This window comes from Amyelois transitella, chromosome 16 (assembly GCF_032362555.1).
Source record: "Amyelois transitella isolate CPQ chromosome 16, ilAmyTran1.1, whole genome shotgun sequence".
Taxonomy (NCBI): Eukaryota; Metazoa; Arthropoda; class Insecta; order Lepidoptera; family Pyralidae; genus Amyelois; species Amyelois transitella.
In genome coordinates, this window is record NC_083519.1 from 3,305,878 (window position 1) to 3,328,653 (window position 22,776).

Genomic DNA, 22,776 nt, shown 5'->3' on the forward strand with positions numbered 1-22,776 from the left:
GAAATAAAGGGATAATTGTTAGCTGTTTTTGCACTTACTGTCATTTTTATTTTATTTAATTTGAAATTAAAAGGTGCCAGATGACGACTGTAGGTACAAACCTGTATTTATAAAACGAAATATCTATTGGGTCTTGGGCGAATCAAACACGCTATTTCATATCGCTATAGTGTTATAGATGTGTATCTAACAAAGAAGAATATATATCTTTTAAAGGTAAAGACAAATTAAAAACTGATAGAAAAAAGCACCTTATAAAAAAGAATAGAAATGAAATCTCATAAAAGACAGATAAAATTTTTAATTAATATATTCCTAGGCAAGGGGTATAATAAAATCACGCAGTTTGTTACATTATTTATTTATTATCAATAGGCACAGAAATCGAAATAATATTGTCTTATTGTTTCCATTACTATGCCAATAACAATATTGAATTATTCGCTACCGATGCGTAGTCAATCATCAGTTTAGATTCAGCAGCCAATCACTTGAAGTAAGTTAAAATGGACGCACCAAAGAATTTCTCTATACACTGATCAGCATTGGCCTCACTGGTATACGTTTATTGAACGCTAGCTGGCATCCAGCATCCGCAGGGAAGTCACATACCTGGAATTAGATAAATATTTAGCTTTAAAATTAATCACTGACATTCGGTTTGATTGAGAGAATCTATCGAATCGGAGATGACCAGCAAACTGTCAGGTCAATAGTACCCGAAACCGACTAGCTTGCATGAAGAGAGTTCTGAATGTGGATGAAGCGAAAGAAGTATGCAGGGATCGTGGCAAGTGGAAAGATGTGTTCTGCCTGTCCCTCCGGGAAGGAGGCGTGATTTTATGTATGTATGTATGTATGAGAGTATCTACTATTAAACAAAAAGCTTCCGGCTAAAAATAAATTTAGTTATGCAAAGAAGCAATGTGACCAGCATTTTCAGCGAGTTTTGAGTTTTGATAGGTATTGAAGAACGTATGATTTGAATTTTCTAATCCATGCTGGTGTGGTAACGAAGAAAAAACATAGTGTGTGCCAGCATCTGTGTGTGCAGATTGTACAAGTCATTCAAGGAAAGGGCTAATAAACTCAAGTCTGGGTATCCTGAGCTCCGTTTCCGCGATAAACACCTGGATACTGATGGTTTAAATTTAAAAAATTAAGAAAATTACTGAAGAAGTAAATAAATGAGCATTTTCTGCTGAGAAAAGAAAATTACAACGAACGTTAGACGACACTGACATTGAAAAAATAAGGACAAACACTTTATTATCAAAGTATGATTCACGACATGATTGAAATAAACGTTGCATTTTATTACTTTTCCTTTTCTAATTGAGACATTACTGTTATTATTAAAAGAACAATAAGTTAATCAGTAATTTATTGATAACGACGTGCTAAGTCATTGTCAAAATCACAAAATAGCAAATATTGTGGACGTTTGGCAAACATGGCATTATTAAACTATGGACGATATTCTATTCTTATAGAAAATATATACCTTCGTGATACCATTTTATGAATGATCGTTTCGATTTCTGAATAAGATCTCTCCATCTGATACCCCGGATGTTGTAAGAGTCAAGTAAGTATACTCCATAGGCACTTTCACTTTGACCTACAACGACTCTGTAGGATCCAAAGTTAAGTCGAATTTCTTCGATGACAGAATAATGTTTAATCTTTATGTGACCTAACTTACTCTTCGAGTGTGGTCATAGAGTAGTATTGGGTAACTAAAATTGAACGGCAATTGTCTAGTTTCGTAATTTCATGACAAAACTAGTTGTGTATATCGGGTGTTTGATGAGGAGAACGCGAACCAATCCAATTGACGACGACACAACTGTGACCAGCACGAGTACGATGATGAATGGTGAATATCGTAAAATTTTAAAGTTGTTAGAAATTTCTCTCGCTCGTTTTTAGGGTTCCGTACGTCTGAATACAAAAACTTATAGGATCACTCGTGTGTCTGTCCGTCCGCCGCTTAGTCAATTATCTCCGAATCTATTAGACCGATTAAGTTGAAATTTGGTACACATATCAATTCCTGTGACCCAAACACAGAGGTGTGACGTGAGCAGATGAAATCTGTATATGGGGGGTCATTCTTGGGGGGAAGGGGAAAATTAAAAAAAAATTGCATCGTGTGGCATATCAAATGAAAGGTCTTGTTGAGAAGATCTTAAATGTATTTTTTTGTAATTTTAAAATAAATAGTTTCCAAGTTATTCAAGAAAATAGACGAAAATTGACCATTCCCCCCCCCTTATCTCCGAAACTACTGAACCTAAAATTTTGAAAAAAATACAGAAATTAGTTTTCTCCTTATAGATTATAGGAAAACCTATAAGAAGACCATGATATTAAAATAACATGGTAAATCACTCAAACATCACAACAAACAAATTTGGGTCAGATTTAAAAAAACATGATAGGTAACATCGTACGGAACCCTCTTTTTTTTCACATATTTTTAACTTATATTTCCAACTAATACTTTTGAATCATTATCATAGGCGGACCATAAAAAATAATCGAAGTGGAATAACTGAATGTTATAATGAATACTGAATATCTGATGAGTGTACACTCACCTGAAGCTGAGGATTAAAATGGAGGGATCTGGGGCACTGTCTCAACACCTTCTCCCCAAACACGCAATAGTAGAACTGATTGCAGTCCTCTTCGCTCGGCAGCAGCCAGTGGATCAGCGGGTTTACTGGGCAACCATTTTCTAGGAATTCGAATTCTGGTTCCTGAGTAGATTCCTCTGATTCTGGCACGATTACTTCTTCTGATTCACTTTCTGACTCTGGCTCAGGTACCGCTTCGTCAGATTCGCTTTCAACGTCTGGCTCAGGTGCCGCTTCGTCTGATTCGCTTTCAACATCAGGCTCAGGCGCTACTTCGTCAGATTCGCTTTCAACGTCTGGCTCAGGCACCGCTTCATCAGATTCGCTTTCGGCCTCTGATTCAGGTACAGCTTCGTCAGATTCACTTTCAGCATCTGGTTCTGGTACTACTTCATCAGATTCACTTTCTGATTCTGGAACTGGCACGATTACAGTGGTTTCTTCATTGTCTCCTTCTTCGGGCTCGATTCTGTCACCGCAGTCGACTCTGTCTTTCCAGTCACATTGTTCGTAGTCAATATTGTAGTATAATCCGGCTGGGCAGTTCTGTGGGACGGGTACTCCGTACGTGCATTTGTAAAACTTGTCGCAGTCTTCGTGGGGAAGCAATAACTCCAGTTCCCAGTTCGAAGCCTGATCGGTCGGGCATTGGTTGGCGCAAGCTACCGCTGCTACTGCAACGGCTAATGTTACCAGTATTCCTGAAAATAAAAAGAAAATGTTAGAATGGTGATAAAAACGAATATGAGTTATGCTAATAAAAGCGTAGGACTCGTAGACGAATCGTAGCTCGTAGCAATGTCTCGTCGTAGCGCTCGTAGAGCATCTACGCCGAAGTCTACGTCAATATTTTTAATTGTAGTTGTTTTTTGATTTTAAAATTGAAGATTTTGCTTTGTCGCATAATTGCAAATAATTGTGTGAAATACTTTGAAATATCAATACCAAACAAATAATATATGGCATTACTGTAAGACACTATTTTTAACACAAAAACTATCACAACTTATACTTTGGTTTTATTTTCAACCGACTTCTAAAAGGAGATTATTTAATTCTACCTTTCATTCCGCCTTCAATACTCTGACTAATCAGATAATCTCTCTTATTACGTCTTTTTATACTGATCCTATTATCTCATTAATTACTAAAGATTTTTTTAATTAAGATTTAATCAAAGATATACTTACCAATTTGCCATGTTTGCTATTTGACACGCATTAGAATATCAAATAGTATAATATAGTATATTTAACAATCATGACAACTAAACAAAATCATAATTATTGCCCTTCCATAGATTTTTCTTTTTTATGGCTCTTATATTAAACATCCACAGTTTTTCCATTTTTTTAAATGGAGATTGCTTAGTGATATACATGTTGAATAAACACATTACTTGAGTAAACCAAAGTAAGAAAATATTTATTTTTAATATACTAGTTAATTATTAATATTTTTTTACATAGTTATCTAATTAATCTCAATCTGATTATTTATTATCATTTTTATCGAAACGATCGTCCAGCAAAATATTGTGCGTCTGGTCAAGTGTTTTTCTGATAGTTTTATCTAGGTAATTATGCTACTGGGCATAGAAATAAATTTGAAATAAAATACGATTATCACAAAAATAAAATTATTTTTAATTAATCGCAATGCCATCTTTGTGTCATAGAGCCCAAAGTGGCCTTTTACTCTTTTTGAGGTTTTGGGCTCTATCTACCCCATAAGGAATAATTGTTTACTTAATTCGACTATTTTTTAATAAAGATATTTATCATTCTTTCTACATATGTATGTACATAATCACGTCTATATAACTTGCGGGGTAGACAAAACCAACCGTCTTGTAAAGTCTGAAAGGCCATGTTCAGCTGTCTGGCTCAATAATGAAATCGAATTTAACAGTGATAGGTTGCCAGCCCACTGCCTAAAAAAAATCTTTAATTTATAAGCCAATAAAGTATAGGCTTATAAATTCAGATTCAGAGATTTTTCTTCTGCGTTTTACGACATCCATGGAAAAATTTAACATCAATTTATATCTCGTTGCCATTGACCCCGTCTGAACGGATCCATGGGAAGTCCGGCGCCAGCGTGGCGGCAGCCGACGCCGGCGCGCCGTCCTGCCCTAGCTCGGGAGATCCGTCTTATCTTACACAGCCTTATTACATGAAACGTGTTTGTCCTTTTTAAGCCTGAATTAAGAATTGTTTTATTAATAAAATATTAATTATTGCAACATAGAGTTTATAAACAATGTGTACGAGATAATTCATCATATTGAAGTTGGAAATTAAAAAGCGTTTCGATAAATAAACTTTCTAAAGAAAATAATTTACTATTACATAACAAAATAATTTGTTTGATAGAGTGTTTCTGAAAATATCGTTTCTAAATAAATATCATGAATATTTTAATATGATAATATTGAAATCATGAATTCCCAGTACTTAATCATCTTAATCTTAATAATAAACACGAACGGTTTAAAACATAAAAAGGTAAACAAAACGGAACCAGTGAAAGTTAGTGTAAATAAAAGTGAAGTACACAAGAATGTATCAGAGTTTGAATCTGTGAGGAGTAAGAAGGGACAGAAAGTGCCGACGCCACCGCCCCCAACTACAACAGAGAAGCCTATCCCTATTATACCACCTGAGATGTAAGTACTTACGATAACCTAAAAATCTTTAATAGGTGTGTATAACTGAATGTCAATTTTTGCTAATATTACAAAGCGAAGAGTTTTATAATTGTTAATTTTTAATTTGAAAAACTGATAGTTTTACAAACGACAAAACGATAACCTCAAACTGTATGTCCTGAAAAATCTGTCATCAGTGTTAGTAATTTAACAAAACAATGTGGCAAAGAAACACATAAAATTCATAGGAATTGTAATTAGGTAACATTATGTCCAATAATATTACAACTTACAATTCTTACGGCACGCATCACATCATGCCACTAATCTATATAGGGCATGCCCACAAAAGTCTGAACTATCACCATTTCTATAGGCACAATTTTTTGCCCTAGTGAGTAAGCCACCAAGAAATCGTATTCGTATATTATCGATTGTCTTATTTAGATTTTTGCGTATATTGTTTCTCTATTTTATAGTAATGCATTCCAGCGATTATAGGTGATGTGAACCAATTATTATTATTTAATGACAATTATTATTATTTAATGGCTATTATTGATCCCAGGGTACAAGAATGGGCTCAAGAAATATCCGAAATGCTGTTCCAACACGAAGACCGCGTGGTCCGAAGAAAAGAATTGCTGGAGAAGTTTTCAGATATAAAAATAGAGGAAAGGAATGGGTTTTCCATTGTGCAGAAGATGGCCAAGGATTTGGAGGATCTGCTCACGAGACGCACACGAGCTGCAGAGAGAATAGGAAGACATGCGGAGGCGCTAGCCAGTTCCACTGGACCTACGCCGCGAGGATACACCTACTTCAGAAGTGAGGTTAGTGAGAAACAAGTATTTATAAAAAACGGTCGGGCTAGGATGATAGACTGAATTTTTCTGATTTCGCGACTTTGATGAAGCTTATAATTGTCGTTGCATACGGTGAAAGCGCTTTGTCCTGTTGTCGCCTCTTATGACACAGAAAGAGATGTAATAATTATTGTCCCGTAAAATCGGCTAACGGTTCACCCAGATTATTTGAAGTAACAATACGGCGACGATCTGCGCACATTGTTTTCATATTTATGATTCTATTATAATTTCCTGTGTATTTTTTTTTCAGGGATTAAATGAACTGAAGACAAAGCAATACCCTGATTCAAAATACGAAATGAGAACCTGGTGCAGGAGCTTGTACAATATTCCTCTGAAGAAAAGCTTGCATTTTGACGGTGACATCTCTTTAGAAGCTTCCAGTGTATATGTTGCTGTAGAAGTTTTCGATTGTGGTAATTTTTAATTATTTTATAATAATTTGACTGACTATCTGACTACCACCTTTTTCTGAGACTTTTTCCAAGGTAATTTAACCAAACTATGTCATGTGAGAGGCATGCAATGGTAAAATAAATATAATAACGGTTTTAAAAATAGTTAAATAGATAAAGTATTTCCTTAATGACCTGAATTAAGTTGTTATGCACTAAAAATAATAAGTTTATTTTTGTTTTAGTGCCACCTGTTAAAGAACATTTGTACTGGTCAGAAGGATTGATAAGCACATTTAAAGAAAATTATGCACAAGATGCCACGATGGATTTTCAGTATTTTTGCAGTGCCAAAGGATTCCTACGCCACTATCCAGGTATATCATGACACCACATGCACTTAACAATAAAAAAAATTGTTATACTTACCCTTGTAGTTTTGGAAGTGTTTTTGTTCACTTTTTTTTAAAAACTAAACGCAAATTGTGCACGTGATTATCCATTACGTCTCTGAAAAACTAAATCTTATTTCACTTACAGCGGCTTTATGGAGCAGCATGTACCAACTGCACTTGGAAGACGAGGCAGACGTGTACGACTGCCGCCTACGCCCTTGGTACGTGGCGGCGGCGGGCGCTCCTCGGGATATCCTCATTTTACTTGACGCTTCGGGATCAATGAATAATTCCTTTAATTCCATCATAGCGGAGAAGTTTACGCTGGCCTTCCTCAGTGCTCTTACTGACGACGATCAAGTCAACGTGTTGAGATTCAACGTCATTGTAGAATCGCCCATCAGCTGTTTTAACGAGAAACTTGTGCCCGTTAGTATGATCTCTGAAATGCATATAATCTGTGTTAAACAGTAAAGTTGCATAGAAAAAAAATCGTGGTTAAATAATACTTGGGATTCTCCTTTTAGGCGATGGGCTAGCAACCTGTTTATTAAAACACTATTTGAATCTCAATTCAATCATTAAGCCTAATAGCTAAACGAGGCCTCTAATTCTTTTGAAGTCTGTTGGCTCTCTCAACCCAGCAAGGGATATAGACGATATAATATATGGATAAAATATTGAACAGTTAGCCTATTCCATGCAAGCATGTAAATTCCAACCCTAATTCACTAATAAATTAGCGAAACACTTTGTTGTTTACTCAATAAGATGAGCTTGAAATCCGAGGGGAATAAGCCTCAATTTCACATACCTAATTAGGTACTCAATATCTAGTAGTATATTTTTGATACCATATTATCAGATAGGAACATAATGTGATTATTTAAACAACAATATATTTATCAGGCCAACCACGTGAACTCGGCCGCAATGATGGCTGCCCTCAAAGACACCAGGCTGATCAACGAGACGAACATGAAGCTGGTACTGACGTATGCCGTGGAGATGTTGCAACGGCAACAGAAAGAACCCGACCATCCACCGGCTTGCCAACAAGCTATCGTTCTGGTCGCTGATTGTATTGACAGGAACTTTACTGAGCTGATGAAGGAGTTGGATCCTAAGGGTCATATCAGGTAAAAGGTCATAACAGCTCGACAGATCTTGATTGAGAGAAAGGCCCACTTTCAGTTTTCCCCAACAACGATGGCCGACTCCTAGTTTTGTAGCTTAAAATTTCTACTTTTTCTCCAAATTTTAATGTCGTCGTCTCTAAATTTTAATGTCGTAACAGTGTTGTACCATCTGAAACTCCTGATATTACCTAAGTTTTTAAAAAATAAACTATAACTAAACTTCATAAAAATATTACTCGAACCATCTGTCAAGATTTTCACTAAATATTTCATCAAGATCAATAAATGTATTACTTATATTCCGAACCTTCTAGACTTTTCGTCCTCTGGCTTCACGACATCCACGGTCTCAGAGACAACACCCGCGCGTACGCCGACCAGATCAGCTGCGATAGAGACGGGTACTTTGCGGAGCTGACCACGCATGCTGACGTCACGGAGCAGGTCATACAGATCCTGAGAGTCCTCGAGCGGCCTCTAGTGTCGCAGAGGAAGGAAAGGCTAAAAGTGTTCAGCGATGTCTACGCTCATGTGGAGGTAATAAAGTCACTGTAAAGTCAAAGGTAAGAATGATTGAATTTAAAGATAGTCTTCCCATTTGTCTAGGAAATAAGTATCTATCTTTATAAGGAAGGAAGAACTGTAAGATTGAGCAGTTGAAAAATTCACAATTTAGGGATCTTGAAACCTGCCGTGCCAACCTATTACATACCATATTTATCGTTTATTTATATGTATTTTTGCAACATAATAACATAAACATTACAAACAAAGATACAAACATTTTACTGGCTGTATCCCCAGAATATTTTGTTTAGTTTATAATAATTTATCTATAAGTGATCCTATTGGTCCTCATTACCATCTATGTATCATCATCGCTTTCCCAGGATCCACGAAGAGCAGAACTCTATTGGCAACTGAAAGAGAACGCCGAGCAAATGTACAGGTATAAACAGCTTCGGAAAGACAAGAAAGCGCTGCTTAACAGTTCCCGTCTGATGGAAGACTACTTACACCAAGAAACATTGGTAAGACTTACAAACTTACCAAAAATTTGTTCCTAGTTTTGTTTACACACTTAACATTTCACGCACGTTTCTTCTAAATAGGCATTTAAAAGAAACGTGCCTAGTCCTAAAAAGAAGTTTGATCGTCAAATAAAGCTTTATTAGCTTCGCGCCTGGACATTCTTGGTGAAGAAGGTTAGAATGTAGAGCTTGTCCTTAAAATAAAATAGTTCTTAAATGTAGTTAAAGAATTGAATTTTCTCGTCTCAATTCTCATGGTATATGGTTGTTTTGTTTCAGGATACAGACGGCCATTATTATGAGGGCGAGGAAATCGACTACCGGCTCCAAATAAGCGTCTCAGTACCAGTTTTTGATTTCACTACCGTAGAGGTAAGTTCTCATTATTATGCCTATGTAATTCGTAACTGTAACGTATAAATTGACTTATTCATATTTTCCTTTACAGAATATTACTAAAAAGTTGGATGAGGTAAGAATTATTTATTTTAATAATAATTCGAATCCCACATTTAAGGGAAAAAAAACCGTTAAACCTACATTAGATTTTTAAACGGCGGCGGACATTGCAACCGACTAAAAAGAGTAAGGGACGAAAGTTCGGTTCAAGATCTGTTCATAAAATCGTCACAGAACTAAAATAAAATTTCCACTTCGTATATAATATCAACATCACGCATGACAATAATGTGTAACATTATAATATATGTATTTATTCATATCCGTTTTAGATATACATATATGTACCTATGTCATGCATGGTGTGGATATTATTAACGAAGTATTATTATTTTTTATTTTATTAAGAATATTCATTTCAGTTGGCCACGTATTTAATGTGTCAACATGCTGCGCTATAATAAAAAAATATTTGTTTCTATTTCAGGAAAAGCAGAGAATATCTACAAGAACGGTAACTAACTGTCATTAAAATTACTGTTAACTGTAATTACCTTTGTTTCACCCAAGCTCTTCAGGACATATTTTTGCACTGTTTTCATTATTCTATCATATTAAAAATAATTATATTATTTTATTTGTTTACAAATTTATGTACACAGAAACATCGAGAATGACAAACACAAGAAACAAAGTTACATATGTACTGCTGATTTCAAAGAAATCTCTTATAGCATTATCTTTATTAATAAATATGTTTAATAAAACATAGTAATTACTCCCTATTGTGTCTAATCAAATGTCAAATCATGTCCTAAACTTCTTTTTTCAGTACCCAGTAAATCGCCTGTTGGGGGTCGCAGGGGTTGACATTCCAATAGATCATCTTAAATTAATACTACCATATTACCAGGTAACAAACCATTCAATCTAATTGACACAGGCACAAATAGATTCATTCAAATGAGTTTGAATCATTTCAGCTCGGAGGGGGCGGTGACCTGTTCGTGCTCGACCACCGAGGCAACATCGTACTGCATGATAATTTGAAGCCAGTTGTAAGTTCTTCTTCGTAAATATATATAAGTAGTCCCCAACACTTTAGGTAAGGTTAGGACCATTCCATCTCTTTCTTATGGATGTCGTAGGAAGCCACTAAGGTAATAGGCAATTTCATCTCATGCAGCTTTTACCATGATCCGTTACGGATTAGGTTCCCCTGCTAAGTGGGCGGATTTAAAAAGGAGTCGCTTCGAGTGAAAACCTGACTTACCCAATCTAGGAAGAAGAAGAAAACATGTAAGCCGTATTTTGCATAAGGTCGTATACAGAAAGAATGCTGGAACGTTTATTCGTTACAAACATACAAATCTTTGTATATGTAACGAATAATGTGAAGACTTCACATTCACTTTTTCCAGCTTGATGGCGATATTTTGAAGCCAGGTTACCGCACCGTCGACTTCTCTGAAATGGAACAGGCTGGTGTAAGTCACCCGCCAAGGCGATATCCTCAGAAATGGCGAGAGGTTAGTATCTAAAATTACAAAAAACCTACATATTAGTCACGCATAAGGTGAAGGTGGCTAAATATAATGCTAAAGCTTTATAAAGTTACACAAAATAAAATAATGCATATTGAACAACTAGTGGAATTAATGAGATGTTAGGAATCGTGGAGTGGAACTTGAAAGATGTAGTCTCTGCGTACCCCTCCGGGAAAAAGGCGTCATTTTCATGTATTTATTTGTGTGTCATAAACTTTGTGCATTTTAACTTCTTTTTTTTATAGAAAGCACTATTTGTTTTTCTATTACCCATATCACCATTAACTTAATCATCACATAACATTTATCATCCAGCCTTCAACTTCAATTGTCTGTTGCCATGATTACAATTACACAATCCAAAATACTACAAACAAAGAGGCGGATACACAATATTATCACCAAATCCAGTAATAGCATTTACTTGTTTTTATTATCGTAATAGGATTACGTTTAATTAAGTACTTTTATTGTTTTAGCTTGGTGTAGCATTGGTGGTAGATCAAACAAACAGAAGCAGGAGTATTCTTACGTACCTAAAATCATGCATCATTCAGATGGCAGGGAATATTTACATCTTTTCACTTGCCCCCGATTCCTATAGGAATATATACATTATAGTATTTCATCTACATACATTCATGGTTCTCTTCATGCAAGCTTGTCAGTTTAAGATAATTTTGATTATTTTTATCCCAGTTGGGTCGCCCCAACTTGATTTTTTCTATGATCCTTTCAGATAGGTACCTGGGCGACTGTAGTATATCCACATCCCTTTTTGGGATAAGTTAGCCATTGGTGTTTTTCTTTACTTATATTTCGTTATACTATTAAGTACCTACCATAATGTGCAACCTAGGCTCCTTTTCAATTGAGGAAACCTGGATTAACGCCTGAAGAAAAAGTACCTACAATGAAGACGTTACAATTTTTATTTATAAAAAAAACCAATCCAGTTGGGTCGCAAATCCAGAAAAAAACGATTTTCCCATAATTTCACCCAAAAACATTCACCTGGAGAAAGAGAAGTGTACCTACCATAAAACCTTAAAGAACATCATTTTTCCCAGCTCCGCAAGGCACTGGTCTTAGACCAAACTAACGGGAGCAGGACAATCCTAGCGAAGAACATCTTCGACGGCGGCATGAGGGCGAGGGTGGAACAGCGGGAGTATCACTGGCAGCGGGTGCTGGAACACTACACGGCGGTGGTGGTGATCCCCGCCAGCTACAACCGGCGCCGAGCGGTGCCCGCGGGAGTTTTCACGCAGAAATTGGCGGCTGAAGCTCTGAAGACGCTATCGAGGAGCGAATTTTCTATCCATCCTCAATGGTAATCTAATTATCTTAAGTGCGGTTAAGATTTTATGGTTAATTGAACAAAAAGTGTATGTAGATACTTTGAATTTTCTCGATGCTAATCTAAATTCCGTCATAACACCATTCAGCTCAACGTTGCCTTTTCGTCGGGTCTTTTCGAGACTATTGGTCCTATCTACCACGTAAGGAACATGTGGTAAAAGATCAAGGGTAAGTACAGTAAGTACAGTTCAGTTCAGTTCAGTAAGTAAGAACAGTTCCCACTGTGGTACACCCGCACACATACACACAGTGGTACACCCGCACCACTGGCAACGGCTGCAGCACCATCACATCAATGGTGCTGCAGCTAAAGCTCTGAAGACGTTGTCAAAACTCTTTAAGAGACTTGGGATTCTTCTTTAGAAGCGATAGGCTAGCAACCTCTCACTATTTGAATCACATTGACTCTGTATTTGACCGCGACATCGCAATTTCTTTGTTTTTTTTTTACCTTTACAGTTGGGGAAAACTTTTCAAGGTATAGTAAGCTGCTAAGAAAAATATACCACCTTGATATAGTAGATCGAAGGTGGTATCTTTTGTTGTGCATTGTACTTATTTCAAATTTATAAGAAACTTGCTTGTTTAAGTAATTAAAATCTAATCAAATTATCATTTCTATCATCTACGTGACGTGGGACTCACGTAGGACGTGGTAGATGTGCGATTAGATTTCAAATATATTATGAGTACAAGGATCACACCAAAATTAATAAGACATTCTAATAACTCGATTCGATCGATTCAAAGAGTTTTCGGTATTCGACCCTTAAGAATAGGACCCCTTCATATCTTTCCCATGGATTTCATAAAAGGCGAATAAGGGAGGGGCTTAATAACCTTGAGATTCTTTTTGTAGGGACGGGCTAGCGACCTGTCGGTATTTGAATCTCAATTCCATCGGTGGGCCATACAGCTGAACTTGACGTTTAAACGTTTACATTTTTTCTAGTAAATAAACTCCTTGAAACTCAATTGGCTGCCGAGGACTAGTCAAGTTGGACATAGTAACTAGACTATATATACTATGTCCTTTCTTCTTTTTCCTTCTTAGATTATTTTTCTTCTTTAGACTTTGCAGGCGAACCTATGTAACTATAACGACGAAACATATTGGATCGAAGTTCATAATATCGGTAGGAATTGCACAATCAACCAGCCAAAAGCTGGTCCAATGACTATCTACAGATAAGATAACAATCTGTATTTCCCAGGCTGTACTGCCGACACGTGGAGCCAAGGTTCACGACCCGTGAAGACGAGGTCCGACACTTCGTCAGGAGGAGAAGCGAGGAACCAAACTTTGCCATGAAGAAAACCGACTACTTCTTTTCTTCCATCGGACCTGGTCTATTTGATGAACCATATCAATGTTAGTAAGAAGTGTTGGTATTATTGCAAAATAAAATGGAAAAAAAATTTCTACGAGTTTATCGCTGAGTCAGTGTCTCAAATTTGAACTTATAAAGGCTAACTCGAACTGTAGGTATCGCGTGTGTTGGACTATTTATTCATATTTAACAATTAGTTTCGCTCTCACAATTTCAACTAATAACGACGTAATTGAAATTTGAATTGCATAATTGATTTATTTCTAGCAGTTCAACTAACACGGCACACCAAAGTTCGATACGATTTGTATGGAGCAGCTTTCTTACAAACATCACGTAGAGCCTCTACGACGTACCTGGTAGACTCTCTAAAGATCGTAGCAATTCGTAGAGCCTCTACAAAGTGTATATTTTACAAACAGTTATTTAAATTAATAAGCAAATTTTCTGTACTGTACTCATGAAACACAGTAATTTGAGACCACATAAGTAGAGAAATGAAAATCCCCACTACGATACAAGGTCAATTCCTCACCAACAGTTAGTTGGCTTTACCAAACTTTGTGATTGCTGCGCTCTTCTCGCTTTTACGTTTTTAATACAAAGGTCGATAACGAAGATAAAACATTAACAGGTAATGAAGAATTAATGGCCCGGCTGTGCAAGGAGGCTGTAGCGACCGCGAAGTGGGCGGACGAGCACGAGGACCCCGACAGCGGTCGGGACTGCTCCAACTGCGAGCTGGGATCAGTCACGGCCTTCTTTGCCAGCGGTAACTTATCTTTAATAAGAAACGGGGAAATGACTTACTAGCTTTAGGATCACGGTCATAGGTGGATCCTATGCTCCGCTCTAGAAGAAAGAAAACCAGGATAAACACTAGAAGGATGATGAGGAGATCCCGACAACGGCCGGGGCTCCCCTACTGCAAACTAGGATCACCGCCTTCTTTGCGAGCGTTATATTATTATCTTAAGAGTTCTTATCTTAAGAGTTCCATCAGTTCTAAGTCACCTTGATAAAAACTATATCAAGGTGACTTAGAACTGATGGAACGACTGCGCAAAAAAGCTGTATTGTGAAAAATAGGAGTGGATTAGAAAGGTAACTCACGAAGTGGCTCCTATTTGATCTCCATGTCCACAACCCTGTTTACAATTGAACCTAAAATCTCACATTAAATCTCTTATCATGGCTGTTGGACTAGCTTTTTCCTAGAGGCTCGTTTCCTTAAGTGATCCTATCGCAGAATATTACACTGTCGCTTTTTTATTTTATTTTCCTCATAAATGTTTTTAACATTTTAGAAAGCGGTCTAACCCGTTGGCAGCAATACCACGCGACGACGTCCCACCTCGAGCCACCAGACGGGTCTGTCTGGCCCGGCGGCCCCAGCGAGACCTGGTACAAGCGCGCCGTGTCCTTCCCTGACACATTGGTGATACATGCTCCTGTTACTCCTTACAGGAAGATGCGGAATTCCGACGTCAGAGTAAGACCGGTGAGGAGTTCTAATTACATTTTACTACTAGTAGTTATTTCATATTTCAATATCTCAGTCCATCGTAGTTGTTTCTTTCAATATGTGTAATTTGTTCCGTATATGTTACTATAATTATGTTACGTTTCAGTATACATATGTTCTGTAGCAGCTAAACTTGGGCTTCGATTCGTCTATTGGCTTTGTCTTCCCTTACAGGATGAAGACATAGGTATTTGAATTAAAATTTTGTGATGAGTTTTATTTTTATTCAATCCAGCAAGCATAAACGGCTATTACACATTTACATATACATTAATTTAGCTTGTGGACAAATCAGACAGTGGTGATTGAAAAAAGAGTCAACTACCATATTCATATAACAATTTCCATATAATTTCTCTCTATTTTAGTTCCATCAAAAAGAACTTAAGAACCAACAAACTGTAGAAGGGTTTAAAGACTTTATAAAACCTTGTAAATTGAATTGCGCGTGAATATTGACATTGACTGATCTAGAAGTGGCTCGAAGTCGGTAACATTATCATCTTTAATTTTTGTGATAACAATCTAATATTTTGCCGTTTTTGATAACAATTTAAACATGCCTATAATTTCTGATAAAATATGTTTTACACTATAGGGCAAATATTTCGCAATACTTAGGTTTCAAAATAACTGTTATATAGTAACCACACACAAAGTATTATAAGCGAAGACTAGCTCCGCAGCTAGTTATAATAAATAAGAATTTTCAAATTATAATCAATAAAGGGAACAAGAACTGAGACTGTAAAGTGTAGAATAACCTTTTCTCACTATCCCATAAATTCTCTCTCATGAAATATTCTTGTGATTGCCTGGTAGAGATTGTATAATGCGATAAGGCCGCCTTTTGTACATTACCTTGGTATACGTTCAGGATAAGTTATTTTGTTAAACTTTATGTGCAATAAAGGGTATTCTAACTTCAACCTATTTATATATTTATTTTAGTGTATGGGTTGAAAATTTAGCACAAAATAATCTGTAATACTCTCAGAAATCGGTATATAGAATATTACAATTTATATAACAACAATAAAGCCCCAAATAACGCTACAGCAAAACCTAATCATTTAACTTCCTACTCATGAAACCTCATGTGATTCACTCTCTTTGTTATCGTTATCAGTGAACCCATTAATTACACGTACCTAACAATATTTCCGCGCAATGATAAAAGACAAATCACTGTTCTTGACTTCTGTATCGGATAACGAACGTTATCTATTTTAAATGCATTCTTTATTCTATACAAATATATACCTTTAATATTTGTGTACATAATGATATCATATATGTAGGTACTGTACTGTACAGTTGGGTGAAAAAGTCCAACTTAACGAAATATTTTCTAAGAAAAAGTAAGTATTCAAGATAATATTGCCCATAAAAAATACAAATGTAGTAGAAACATACATCATGAATATGTTGAGCAAAGGCGAACTTATCGCTAAGCAATCTCTTCCAGGCAATCTAAAATATATGGACTTTTGCACTTTGGTACTAAGGAGTACTCATATATGTTATAATTGATTGTGAAGGTAGTGAATAAAGCAAGTCTTGGTCTCACATGCCTTTCATTTACAACATGGCGACAGCTGTGGGATACATATTTATTAGGAATAAGCAATATATTATTATTTCAAACATTTCCTTAGACCGTTACCTTTATTATTTTTATGATTGCCCTTTTTGATTTCGCAACTCTATCAAATATCAATAGCGTTTTATTTTAGTATAAATACTTGTACCTACCCATACACAGTAACTCTTTACATTTGATGTATACCTATGTTTATTGGTTTAATTATGATTATTTTCAGATAATGATGAACCGGTCTTTATTAATTGAACGATATGGTGAAATCAAGATTTCTTATGTCGTGGATTCAAATCACTGTCATTTTTGTAAATTTAAAATTTATTAGAATCCACCTCAAACTCATTGTGCATAAACCTCAATTTTTTCAGACTTAAAGAAGAAGGAGATTCCTAATTCGACCGTATTTTTGTTATATTTATATTATACGCAGGTAGGTGAGCGATCCGAATGGCTGACCGCCGCCCGGACGCTGGGGACTCCGGCCAAGGGCACGGTGGGTGTCGCAGGGTTCCACTTCCATCCTAGACACATGGAAGACGTTCTGCGAGCTACGACGAACTTTCCGGTAAGATTGTGCTTTAAGATATTTTATCGTGACAGGAAAATTAGTTATAAAAAAATATTTTTTCAGGGATTTATATTTTTACCTGACTGACGTCCCACACTAACACTCAAACTATTTATGTATAACATAAGTAACTGAAAACTTCAGAAAATGTTTTGAACATAATTATGTGCAATTAACTAGTTATGCACCAACTGCTGTCTGAAATTTCTTGAATCATTCAAAACTCTAATATTACAACTATACTAACTACTGAAGTTATTATATTATTATCATTTTCATTCCACAATCAGGGCTGTAATTGCTCATTTAAAATATTTAGATAGATATCTCTTATTATTTTAGTGTACCAGTACAAATAAGGACAAATGTGAGGTCCAATGCGACGGCATCATCTGGTCTTGCGTGGTGATCGACGAGGGGGCTTGGATCGTGGCCGGAGACTTAGAATACGAGAGGAAGACCACAGAGTACCCTGTGAGGCGCCACCTAGCGGCCGTGTACCCGGCGGCTATGTCAGCCCTACTGAACCATACCGTGTATCGGCTGAATTGGATTCATGACTATCAAGCGGTATGCTTCCCGAGGAAGGATAGCTCGGCTGCGATTGCTGTTGTAAGTTTGTGGACATTCTAGACCCTCTCGGCAAATAAGGCCAGAATCATCCATTCATTCGTATAGATATAAGCAATCATGAGCACTAATAAGTAAAGCGCGTTATTTTCCGGGAACTCTTTAATACTTAGATTGTTGTATTTGTGATATATACATACATAAAATCACGCCTCTTTCCCGGAGGGGTAGGCAGAGACTACCTCTTTCCAATTGCCACGATCTCTGCATACTTCCTTCGCTTCATCCACATTCATAACTCTCTTCATGCTTTATGTTATTGATGTGTTTGTGATAACCATTTACTTTTAAGTTTTAACCCATGAGATTGAAGGACCTTTAATTTTAATAACAGTAACATCACACATAAACTTAGTAGGTACTTTGTTTTCTGTACTTTTCTTAATCCTCAATTTGACTTATTATTATATTTTCTCCTTCAGATTTCGACCCTGCTGAAATCTTTTTGGTGCACTGCGATAGTTCTTTTTCATCTTTCGAAGGAAATTGGAACGTTTTTCACTTTACTTGGTTCCAGTAAGTATCTCTCTTTAATCAACTAAGAAACTATAATTGACAGCAGACAATAGAACAAGCAAACCCCGTAAGTCAAATAACTAATCTTTAGTCAACCGACTTTTGACAAGAATAAGATGAAGGAATTACTTTTCTTGGTTAATAAAAAATCTAGTAACTAATGTCTTCTGCATAAACTGTAGTAAGAAGTCTTTTATAATAAAAATGCTTACATGTGTCTTCCAGCTAGTTTTGTAAACGCCGACACCGAGGAAGAAAAAAGGAAACGTCGTCGTCGTCTGTTCCGGGACTACGAGTTGGAGAAATACGAGAGTCTGTACGACGATCGAGTGCTCGTGAATCGCACGCGCATCGCCGCCTGCGACCGCTCGCGGCCCATGTATCAGCTGCAGGTGAAGCGCAAGAATTATTTTTTTGAGCTTTCTCATTGCCTGTTCCTAGTGGCACACTCCATCGCTATGATCTGGAAAACTAGGCTTTGAGTCATGCACGCCTGCGACCACACAATTAATTTGAGTAGGTTGACCAATTTCATTTGGTAAGATTTGATTTGCTTTGACGTATTGACTCGTCTGTGCATGAACAGCTGATTTACGAACTTTGCTAAGACATTGTCTTTTCTTTCCTCTCGATGTTAAGACGTACATATGCCTAATTGTCAGCTTTGGTGAATAAGCGAGAGTAGGTACGTCGTAAATAGTGAAACGCCGATTACAGTTGTATGATAAGTACACATTATCACCAAAATTTTTATAAACCGACAGGACACGAAAGAAGCTAAAGAGGCTTTGAAGCAGTCCATGTCTCCCTGCAAATGGCCACTTGTAGCAGCCCCTGTGCCCGGAACGAACCTGCTTCTGTTGGCCGTGTACAAACTGTGCGACTACACTGGAGGCCGCGCTGTTCCCGACCCGCTCACTAACCAGAAGGTACGATGTTTCTAGAAGCATTTTAATAAAATAGGACACTAAGTAACAAACGGACAATAGGAAATTAAAGTCTTGAAAAAAAAATTGTGAAATACCAAGCCCTGATGCATCCCTTGTTTCCTTGCCGCTGGCCTGGCAGATATTTTTTATTTAAATATTGATAACGTGTAATTCCAGGCATCAATGAAAAAAAGAAATGGGCCACACTATTTCTTTTCTATGAGTGTCGTAAAAGGCGACTAAAGGCTAGGCTTTTAAACTTGGAATTCTTCTTTTAGACTATTCGATAGGCTAGCAACCTGACACTATTTGAATCTCAATTCTATCATTAAGCCAAGATTGTTGTCTCTGTCTATCCCGTAATATAGTCCCGGGATATAGGAGTGATTGTATGTATGTAAACAGCAGACATAAAAATAGTACACAATTGTATACTAATTTACAGACTTATAATTGTACTTACCTCAGGTTTCTGAATCTGCAATCATTATGATAAAAGTAAGTACCTACCTAAAGTGCTTTAGGTCATGTGCCTTGAATAACAAGGAGCTTCTTCCTTACTCAGGAAATACCTTAAACATTACAGATCGATATGAAACAAATCGAACTGCCTTCGGACATCGAGTGGGGCGCGATGAATGACGAGAGCTGGTTAGCGTGCTGGCGGAACCTCGAGCCACTGCCCGGACGACCGCCACACACTCGCTGCTACCCTCACCAATATGCACAGGTAACCTAGGATCTAACCTCATAATTGAAACGTTATTACACAGAATAGATTTCTCATCTTTATCATAAAGCTAGACGTAGGTAGTTGTACATGCGATTTTGTTATGCAATTGACAGATGTGAAAAACTAACCAACTAAACAATCTCAAGACCGTCGAGTACTAGATAGATATAATAAGGACGGCTCTTTCCCCAGGGATAGGCAGAGATTACTTGCCAAGATCCTTGCATATTTCTTTCGCTTCATCCACAACTTAATGCAACCTCAGAGGTACCCGATTGGATCATACGTTAATCTAGGCTTTCCACTTCAGTCGTTTCCATTCCTACTCCTCTAAAAGATAAATGGTGAAATTATTCACGTACATTCTTTTTATTTTTCAGGAGGCGGGCTACCGTCAATGCGGACCTTGGGTGCCGAACCCTGACCAACCCGAGGAAGATGAAGAAGAGGTTGAAGAAGACGAGTACGATGAAGAAGAGGAAGACACGGGAATTTGGTCCTTCCTGAAAGTTATCAACCACGCCAGCAGACATTCTCCAACAGTTTTATTGCTACTCTGCGTCTTCACTCTTTAACAAATGCCTACTTAATATCCTATCACCTTAAACTTTGTAAAATGATCATGAATGAATAATGATTAAGATAGTCATCATCTTGGCATTTCTCCCGTCGAATTTGCCCTTAGGAGCCTGGTCTGCGAACGCTGTTAACTCTGTAGCTAAAAATACATTTTCAAAATTTATCTCATTCTAGAATCTTACGCATTGGGGGTTTTACCTCACGCACTATGGCGTGCGTAAAACCCCCAATGCGTGACATTGCAATATTGCTATTGATCACAAATTATGACGATTTTTAAATCATGATTTATATACTCCAAATAATTCGAATGTGACGTTGCATTAAAATGTTTTAATGAGATAGTTACCTGTATGAGGTAATTACTCATCACCTTGTAAGTTTAAGGGGTGGCGATGTAGGAGTATAAAAAAATGCTCAAATTTTGTTAGGTACTTCTTATATTTCAATTAACGTAGGTTTTTGGTTCGGAGCTCTCTAATACTGATAGAATGAATTAGGTACATGGAAAATAAATATAGCTGTTAAACAATATCACAAAAGTATTATGAAAATATAACAAAATTCAAACGTAGGAATGAATATCACAAAAATATTCTTTTTTTTTTGTTTAACTAAAATATGACATTGTTTTTGAAACAAAGAAAAAAATATAACACTTATATACACTAAAACCAAGGAATCAATAAAATAACAAGCCAAAAGACTTGTCGAATACGGAATGATTGCACATAGATAAATTTGTAAAATAATAAATATTGTTTCTTATTGAATCCTACAGTTCACTAATGGGACAAAAATCGAAATTGATTTAAAAATATATCTTTGCCAGCACTTTTGATGCAATTTGGTTATATTATTTCAACAATAAAATAGGCCCCATTCATTGTGTTTACCGATCCGAATTTAGTTATAGAACATATTGATTGACCTAGGATATTGTATAAACGATGTTGCCATACCAAATTTTTACGTTTGGAATTCAAGTTTTTGGGGTGTTAAAGTCATGAACCAATATCGTGATACCATCACACATACACGTCTTAAAGAAATTTAGTTAATAAGTTTTTCATTTAATTCACTGAACACTAAAGGGTAATTCATAAATGATTTATAATGTTAAATGTAGCTTATCTTGCAGTCAATATGTTCTAAACCGTACTTTTACATTTACACTTTACAATTAAATATATTTTTTAGATAATATCATGTAATTTAATGCGTACAACCCTGAAAAGTCAGACTATTAACATTCTATTCCTTTATGTTTGCCTAAGTGAAACATTTCTCTTTTAAACAAAATATGAATAAATTACATTATTAAACTTTGTGATATCGTTATTTCATATCTTAAATATCTTAATTAGACAAAATAGATTACCGGTCTACAAACAAATCATCTTTATCGTCATAAGACTTCTGTATGCTCAAGTTTCGAAGTTATTATTTAAAAAGCAAAGAAACATTTCAGAGAAATTTGAAAATAAGAAAACAATCGTGACATTAACTTGATCGTACAAGGAGTCTTACGTCATCATACACACCATAGTCCTTGAAATAAAACTTTAACTCTGTGAAAGCAAGATGGAATGACAACCTTTATTTACGTGCGAAAAAGAGAGAAGACCATAAAATGCATTTGTCATGCGTCACAGAGATCAAGCATATTTTATGGACTATTATCTCCGTAACAAGACTTCAACACACCTCGACATACTTCAGTTGGAACATGCCTGCATTTAACATCTTCCTTTATCCATGTCTGATGGACCTTTCATTTCATTTAAACATCGCTTTAATCTTCAGATTTTACCACACATGCTTGCATGCTTTGCATATTTATATATTTATATTTGACTGCTACGTATATTTATTTTAAAACAATGAATTTTAACTTGAATGGTTCTGTTAAAAACCGCAATATTAAAACCGG

At 36.3% G+C, this 22,776-nt stretch overlaps 2 protein-coding genes across 3 annotated transcripts; one reads left to right on the forward strand and one right to left on the reverse strand.

Moving 5' to 3' along the window:
- Nucleotides 1–345: 345 nt before the first annotated feature.
- LOC106136046 (uncharacterized) lies at nucleotides 346–3,757 on the reverse strand. Its single transcript, XM_013336483.2, has 3 exons — nucleotides 3,704–3,757; nucleotides 2,604–3,343; nucleotides 346–612 (listed from the first exon to the last, which is right to left on the reverse strand). The coding sequence occupies exons 1-3, from the start codon at nucleotides 3,708–3,710 to the stop codon at nucleotides 529–531; spliced, it is 831 nt and encodes a 276-aa protein (XP_013191937.2). The 5' UTR covers nucleotides 3,711–3,757; the 3' UTR covers nucleotides 346–528.
- Nucleotides 3,758–5,078: 1,321 nt separating this feature from the next.
- LOC106136024 (voltage-dependent calcium channel subunit alpha-2/delta-3) lies at nucleotides 5,079–20,875 on the forward strand. Of its 2 annotated transcripts, XM_060948459.1 has the most exons (25): nucleotides 5,079–5,310; nucleotides 5,861–6,125; nucleotides 6,412–6,577; nucleotides 6,802–6,933; nucleotides 7,097–7,380; nucleotides 7,861–8,090; nucleotides 8,405–8,627; nucleotides 8,981–9,121; nucleotides 9,401–9,493; nucleotides 9,570–9,593; nucleotides 10,008–10,034; nucleotides 10,353–10,433; nucleotides 10,504–10,578; nucleotides 10,942–11,049; nucleotides 12,138–12,400; nucleotides 13,644–13,801; nucleotides 14,395–14,532; nucleotides 15,068–15,261; nucleotides 17,319–17,453; nucleotides 17,799–18,068; nucleotides 18,509–18,602; nucleotides 18,828–18,994; nucleotides 19,367–19,531; nucleotides 20,118–20,261; nucleotides 20,645–20,875. In XM_060948459.1, the coding sequence occupies exons 1-25, from the start codon at nucleotides 5,084–5,086 to the stop codon at nucleotides 20,837–20,839; spliced, it is 3,999 nt and encodes a 1,332-aa protein (XP_060804442.1). In that variant the 5' UTR covers nucleotides 5,079–5,083; the 3' UTR covers nucleotides 20,840–20,875. The 2 variants fall into 2 exon arrangements, with proteins under 2 accessions (XP_060804442.1, XP_060804443.1); XM_060948460.1 differs by lacking the exon at nucleotides 9,570–9,593.
- Nucleotides 20,876–22,776: the final 1,901 nt, after the last annotated feature.